At 40.2% G+C, this 7228-nt stretch overlaps 1 protein-coding gene across 1 annotated transcript in view; it reads left to right on the top strand.

Annotated features, from left to right (window-relative positions):
• The first annotated feature begins 7102 nt into the window (after positions 1 to 7102).
• LOC119568748 overlaps positions 7103 to 7228 on the top strand; it is a 3497-nt gene continuing 3371 nt past the window's right edge. The window contains exon 1 of the mRNA XM_037917203.1: positions 7103 to 7228. This exon is cut by the window's right edge and continues 138 nt beyond it. Coding sequence (XP_037773131.1) covers positions 7103 to 7228 — 126 coding nt within the window.

Raw genomic sequence — 7228 nt, 5'->3', positions numbered from 1 at the left:
CATTTTTATTACATTACCCAATTTTATTTTATTTTTATTGCGTTGTTAATTATCCTCATTATATTATTTTTATCATAATTTTTATATTATTTTTAAATTTATGATTATTATATTTTTAATTTTTATATTTTTATTATTTTTTAAAAATTTAATATTTTAATTTTATTTTTTATTTTTAATTATTATTATTTATTAATTTATTTATTTATTTTATAATTATTATTATTATTTTACTATAAAACATTTTTTATTTTTCTTTTATTATTATTTTTGTTTTATTAATGTTTTAATTAAAAGATGATGGAGAGATGATAATGAATACAATTTTTATATCACATAATCTTTCATTTTAACATTCCATTATTGTTACTTTATTATCATCCTGTATTTATTTTTTTTTTTATTCTTATCATTTCATTATTTAATACCATCATTTATTATTTCTTTTTTTATATTTTATCTTTATTATCTTTATTCATCACGTCATCATCATTAAATTACATTTATTATCATTATCATATTTATACATCGTTATCGTTACGTTATCGTTATCTTTATCTTTATCGTTATCAACATTATCATTACTTTATCTTTATTTATCTTTACATATCTTTACATTATATTTATCATTCCCTTTACCTTTATCATTTCTTTACATTTCATTACTTATCATTATCTTTTCTTTTTCTTTATCTTATCTTTATCTTTATCATATATTTCATTATCATCATCATCATCATTCATCATTATTTAATAAGTTCATTATATTATCTTTTCTTTATCATCATCCTTTTTATTTGTTTCAAATTATCCTTATCTATTACTTTATTTTTAAACAATATTATCATTATTAATAACTAATATCACTATCTTTACTTTTATTTTAGATTATCTTTGCATCATCATTATCATCACCATTAACATTAGCAGTGGTAGCAATAACGACCCTGACCCATATCACTACTACCTTATGAATAGCTCTGCAACGCCCCTTTCATCACGGATCTTCAGAAATCGACGATCAACTCTCGCTGGTGGAAAGTCCACAGCGGTGTTTCTGTTCTGTTGTCCACACGCAGGAAAAAAATCCTTTTTAAAACACGGTCATAATTTTAGTTGGCCTTAGCAATTACTCCCAAAAACCCAAACAAAAAAACAAAAAAAAACCATTAAAAAAGAAAATCGGGATCTGGCTTACCAGCCTTCAAGGTGCTTCTTTTGGGGAAAACGCTGGCCGGGTTTTTCCCAGCTCGCGGCGGTCGACCTGCAACCGGGGGTGTGCACGTGTTTGGTAATTTGATATCATGCTGCGGATAAGAAACCCGACGAATCCCGTGATGACACAGAGCCGTAGAAGGAGGCGCGGGAGGTTGTCCGCGTTTCTACTCCTGCCCATCCGAAGTAGTAATTCAAGTGGGGGAAAAATTGAGACGGGGCTGACCAGCGGACTTTCTCAAAATTTCGCAAAGAGCGGGTATTTTTCCCGGAGGCCTTTCCAGACTGTTAGGGTGACGTGTGGACTCTTTTGGCGAGGCACGGAAGGAGAGTCCTCAACGCCGGAGATGGACCCCTGAGCCCACCTGCCCTTCCCTCAGCGCGGAGCGGCCGACGGCCTCTGCCAACATTCGTAAACCCAGGGCCTCCTGCAGGGGGTCCAACCATAGGGTTTTTTTTATCCCCGCCCCCACAGCTTGCTGAATTATAAACCGGTGTTTCAGCAAGTGCAGAGACAGCTTCTCTGCCAGCAGCCCTGATGAAAATGTGAAAAAATTTGACATGATAAACATCGGAGAATTTTTGGGGGCGAGATATCATATCTAATTCAGTTTTATATAAAACCGTGCCTGTATTAGACTTTAAAGAAAAGCTTGCACACATGTAAAGACAACCCATCCAACGGTTCAAAGACTCCCCTGCGGAAGAAGACCACGTGTGGAAGGGGACCTGAGAGTCTGGCCGAATCGGACCCAAGCCCCGGCTGGTAGGGGGCGAGGAGACAAATGGAAAGCAGCCTGAACTCCGAAGTTTTTTTTCCCGAAGGAGAGCTGCGTTTCCCTGCGAAAGTGGCATTTTAAAAAAAGCCGAGAAATGTTTCCCCCGGGCAAGCCGAGCCCCCGTTTTCCGGCGAGCCGGGTATCGCATGGGCGCAAAGGTCGTCTCCCCAATTGCAGGCTCTCGAAAGCGAGGTTTTTGAGCGCTTGATGAATCCCGAGAAAGAAACCTAGCTTTTCCGGGGATAAGTGTGCGTATTCTGGGCGGTGGTAAGATGGTTGACAGCTGAGGTTTGAATTCTCCAGGGGGGCAAAGAAGGCCCCCTGCCCGTCGGAGGTGGCTCATCATCCAGGATCGTAGACGCTGAGCAGAATGAGCACCGCCAAGTTGAAGGGGAACAGAAGTTCTTTTTGCACCAGTTGCCAATTTTTCTGAAGTAGGGTAAACCCAATTCCCGGGTCCCTTGTTCCTGGGGGACTCACCGGGTTTCTCTAGATATTCAAAACGAAGTGGGTTTGGGGACGCGGGCGCCACGCCCGTATCCTGAACACCATGAAGGCAGGCCACGTCCGCCCCCTTTCCCCCGATCCTGTTGAGTGGGAAAGGGGGCCGCGGGCGCATACGATGCGGACGTTGCGGGAGAAGAAAGAGGATCTCCTCAAGCAAGGCATCTGAGCTCCATTCATTTCTCGAAAGCCATCGACAAGGAACAGGATTTTTGGGAGAATGATTTTTGAATTGAGCATCGTCATTTTTTTTGGAACCACGGTGCTGGGAAAAAGTGGCGGAGAAAATGGCCGAAGGACCGGTTGTCCATGACACTCGGTCTTGAAGACCAGGCGAACAGCACGGGCTTCCACGCGACCCCCGGGCGGTCCAGTCGGCGATGAGCTTCTTGTGAAAACCCGTTTGCCGTTTCCCGTTTCCCCCCTTGCGAGAGGACGCCGGCAAGGTCCCTTCAGCGTGGTTTTCAGAAACGTCGCGATTTTCCCTTTCTTGAACCCCGGGGCCTTTGCCCCATTTTGATTCGGACGAGAAACAGGCGGTTCCTTCGTGTGCTCTGAAAACAGTTTTCCCTCTTGAATAGAAAACCTAACAAGGGTTTTTCCCCGGGATTGAGCCCTTTTTCTGACACGAGATTGGATCGTGTTCACTTCCCCCTACGCTATCTGGCAGTGTAGATGTGGCGACTTTAAAGAAAATTTTGTGCTGATGTTGACCGTAACCACATTAGCAAATACCCCAATGTCTAAACACACACACACACACACAACACACACACCCACACACACACACAAAATAAATATCTATATATATATATAATATTATATATATATATAAAATTTTATTAATTTTAAAATTATATAGTATGTGTGTGGTGTGTGTTTGTGTTGTGTTTGGGGGTGTTAACAGTTGTGTGTGTGTGTGTGTGTGTGTGTGTGTGTGGGTTGTGTTTTGTGTCTGGTGTGTTTACACGCACAGGACACACACAAATACACACACCACACACACACACACACACCACACACACACCCCACACACACACACACACACACACACACCCACAACACACAACACACACACCACACCCACACCAAACACACACCACACACAATACACACAACACACACACACACACACAGATATATATTATATATATTAAAATATATTTTATATAATATTATATTTTATTGGTGTGTGTGGGTGTGTGTTGTGATGTGTGTGTGTGGGTGTGTGTGGTGTGTCTGTGGTGTGTTTTTGGGGTGTGTGGGGTGTGTGTGGTGTGGTTGTGTGTGTGTTTTGTGTAAGTCTGTGTCGGTGGATATAACGCACAGACACCACAAAAACACACACCACACACCACCACACACACACATACACTACACACCCACACACACACACACCACACAACACACAACCAAACACCACACACACCCACACAAACACACAACACCAAAACACACACACACCCCACACACACCAAAAACATAATATATATATATATATATATATATATATATATATAATATATATATATTAATATATACATAATACATAGAATTCATCCACCCAGACCAGAAAAAAAAAAGATATGTAAGCCATGAAAGCAAAGCTTGAGGGGCACTAAGGCGCAGAGGCCCCCGGGGGGCCCATCATTGCAAAAACACTTTTTGGGTTTTCAGTCTTTTAGCACGAATACTTGGTAATCTTCAATTTCCTTATATGTGGATAAGTCGCAAGTCATCACTGGCTATTTACGGGGTTTGGTCAGGTAGTTTTTATGAAATGTGTCAGTAAAACATCCTTTTAACCCTTATCACTCATTTTGCGCCCAATTAGTATGAATCTCCCTCGAAAGTGTAGTCTTGGATCATTGTTTACATCAGTCCTTTTCGCTTATATATAAATACCCCTTCGTATGCAGGCTCTCGGTTAAAAATTCGATCTCTCTTTTTCGTTCCGTGATTTAATCACTCACCTCGCCTCTGATGAATGACAAATCATCAAAAATTCACTGTTTATTACTTGGCCAATCCCCTATGTCGCACCACCGATCAACTTCAGAGTAGCGCCGGCCCCCTTCCTGGAACACCCAGCAGGGGGGGAGCAGCGTAAGTTGGTACGGGGTCCTCAGTCGGTCCTCACACTGGCGGAAAAATGACAAAGCTATCACCCGAGCGGGTATTTAGAGTCGGGAAGATTCGCAGGAGCGTCGCTCTGGTGAGCTAAAAACGAGTTCCTGGGACTAAATTCGATTTTGAAAAAATTAACTAATAATTTTTCCCTTTAAACCTTTTTGACTTAGAATGAACAGATAATCACCTAGACAGCTTTTGGCCCCAAACCGTTGGGCCTCCTTCGTCACGCAGAGAGCAAGGTCAACCATATGAGGGGTAGTTCATCACAAAATAAAAAAGTTGCAGACACAAAAAAAAAAAGAATAAAAATGATGATAATGCATTAAGGAAAGGGGAAAAAAAGAGGGAAAAGGGGAAATCACGGAAAGTTATCTTTTCAACGTGGCAGGGGTCCTGGGATATATACCGGACGCGAGGTCGACCCTTTGTGTAGGAGGTAGGTCCGGGGAGCTCCTGCTGAGGGCTTCTGCGTCCCGAGGTCAGGACCTCACCTTTGGGGGCGTCCCCGGCGAAAAATTTCTTGGCAGGTCCAGCCGGCCCGCGCCTCCATCATGAGGGAGGAGTTGACGCCACTCTGGGGGAACGAGCTGCCCCATACAGACTCAAATTAATGGCAGAGGAATGGGATGGGGGTCGTAGTAGATAAGGAACCATTTGCCTTTTTTATATCGCTTTAAGACTTTAATTCATTTCATTTTTGGTCACTTCGACATATGGCAGACTGGTAAAAAATCAACAGGGACAAATATGCAAAGATTTTTCCCAAGTTGGGATTTGTGGGATTTATTTATTAAAAAATAGTAATAAATAGATAAAAGAAAAAATAAAAAAAATGAGTAAAAAAAAAAATGGGGCCCGATCTACTTACTCTGAAAAAATTGTTCGACGACATCCCTTGAACGACCAGGAGCGCCCCCCGGGCCCCGGGTGCCCTCGTGACCCCTCGCTGTCTCGGGGCCGATGCCCAGGGCGGGCACGAGGGGAGGAGGCTGAGGGGGCCCACATCTGGGAAAAACGCGGCCTCCCCGTCGCTATGCAGGTGGAATGTTGTTCACGTCCCGACCACGAAGAAAAGGCAGTGTTTGGGTGAAACTTTTGAGGAAAGTCGTGCAGGGCTGACCACGCCGTTTTTGAGTCGAAGTTGATCCGCCCCGCCTTGCCGTCTGCACTGCCCCGGTCGCTGCCCCTGCTCAGACAGTCCGAGAGTCGTAGGGCCAACTCACTTCGTCCCTACTGTAAAACCCAGCGACGGCATCAGTTAAGGGGTGAGCGAGACGACACGTAAATTTCCGCTGAAGAAAAAGAGAAGATGTTGAAATCGGGGTGTTTCTTCCCGCCATGGGGGAGCGCCGGAGACCCACTGATATTTTATATTCAGGCATTCGCTTAAATACACCCCGACGGCAGAGATAAGACGCATACCTTGAAACCTTGTAAGAGAGGCACTTATCACCGATAATACAATTGGTTTAAATGCTGCGTTTTCTTTTAATTTTCTTTTGGGGGATATAGGCATCCAGGCATAGATACACCCGTAAACTAGTTATTCACATATAATAATAGCATATTTATGCACACACAAACAAGTGTATTACACACACAAATATATAACACACACAACCCCATATAGAATATTTTTATTGTCGTTTTCTGTCTGTTGTCTGTCTGCTGTAGTATATATGTATATATGTATGTATGAGTAGTATGTAGTAATGATTGTAAATGTAATTTTATGCATATATATTATATATTTTAAAATAATAAATATAATATATATATATAATTAATATATATATATATATATATATATATGTGTATATAGTATGTATATGTAGTTATAAAATTTTAATATATTATATATATATTATATATTATATATATATATATATATGGATATGTTATAAAATATATATAAATTTTTAAATATAATATATTATATATATATATATATATATATATATGTTTTGTAATATATAAAATATGTAATATACTATATAATATATTATATATTAATATAATATAATATATAAATATATATATATATATAATATATTATATTATATTATATATATATATTATATATATAATTTTTATAATATATATATTATGCATATATTAAAAATAATAATATACATGTACATACATACATCATGAAAATACATAATACAAATACTACAGCAGACAGACAGAAAAACAGACAAAAGACATAATTTTTTATCTATATGTGTGTGTGTGGTTTTGTATATTTGTGTGTGGGATATACACTTGTTTGTGTGTGCATAAAAAGAATTATGTATATGTGAATAACATAGTTAGGGGATCTAGCCGAGTGCTCTATATCCCCAGCAAGATAATTAAAGAAACCAGCACTTGGGAAACCAAGTTGTATTTTCGGTGATAAGTCCTCTCTTTCAAGGATTCAAGGTAGCAGTTTACTCCCAGTCGGAGGGATTTTAAGCGAATGCCATGACATGATCAAATATCAGTGGGTCTCCGGCGCTGCCATGGCGGGAAGCAACACTCCGATATTCAACGATCTTCTCTGTTTCTTCAGCGGGAAATTACGTGTCGTCTCGCGTCACGCCTTAACTGATGCC

The sequence above is a fragment of the Penaeus monodon genome, unplaced genomic scaffold, assembly GCF_015228065.2.
Source record: "Penaeus monodon isolate SGIC_2016 unplaced genomic scaffold, NSTDA_Pmon_1 PmonScaffold_10630, whole genome shotgun sequence".
Classification (NCBI taxonomy): domain Eukaryota; kingdom Metazoa; phylum Arthropoda; class Malacostraca; order Decapoda; family Penaeidae; genus Penaeus; species Penaeus monodon.
The sequence above is the reverse complement of the archived record's forward strand: the minus strand, read 5'-3'. Positions and strand labels throughout refer to the sequence as shown.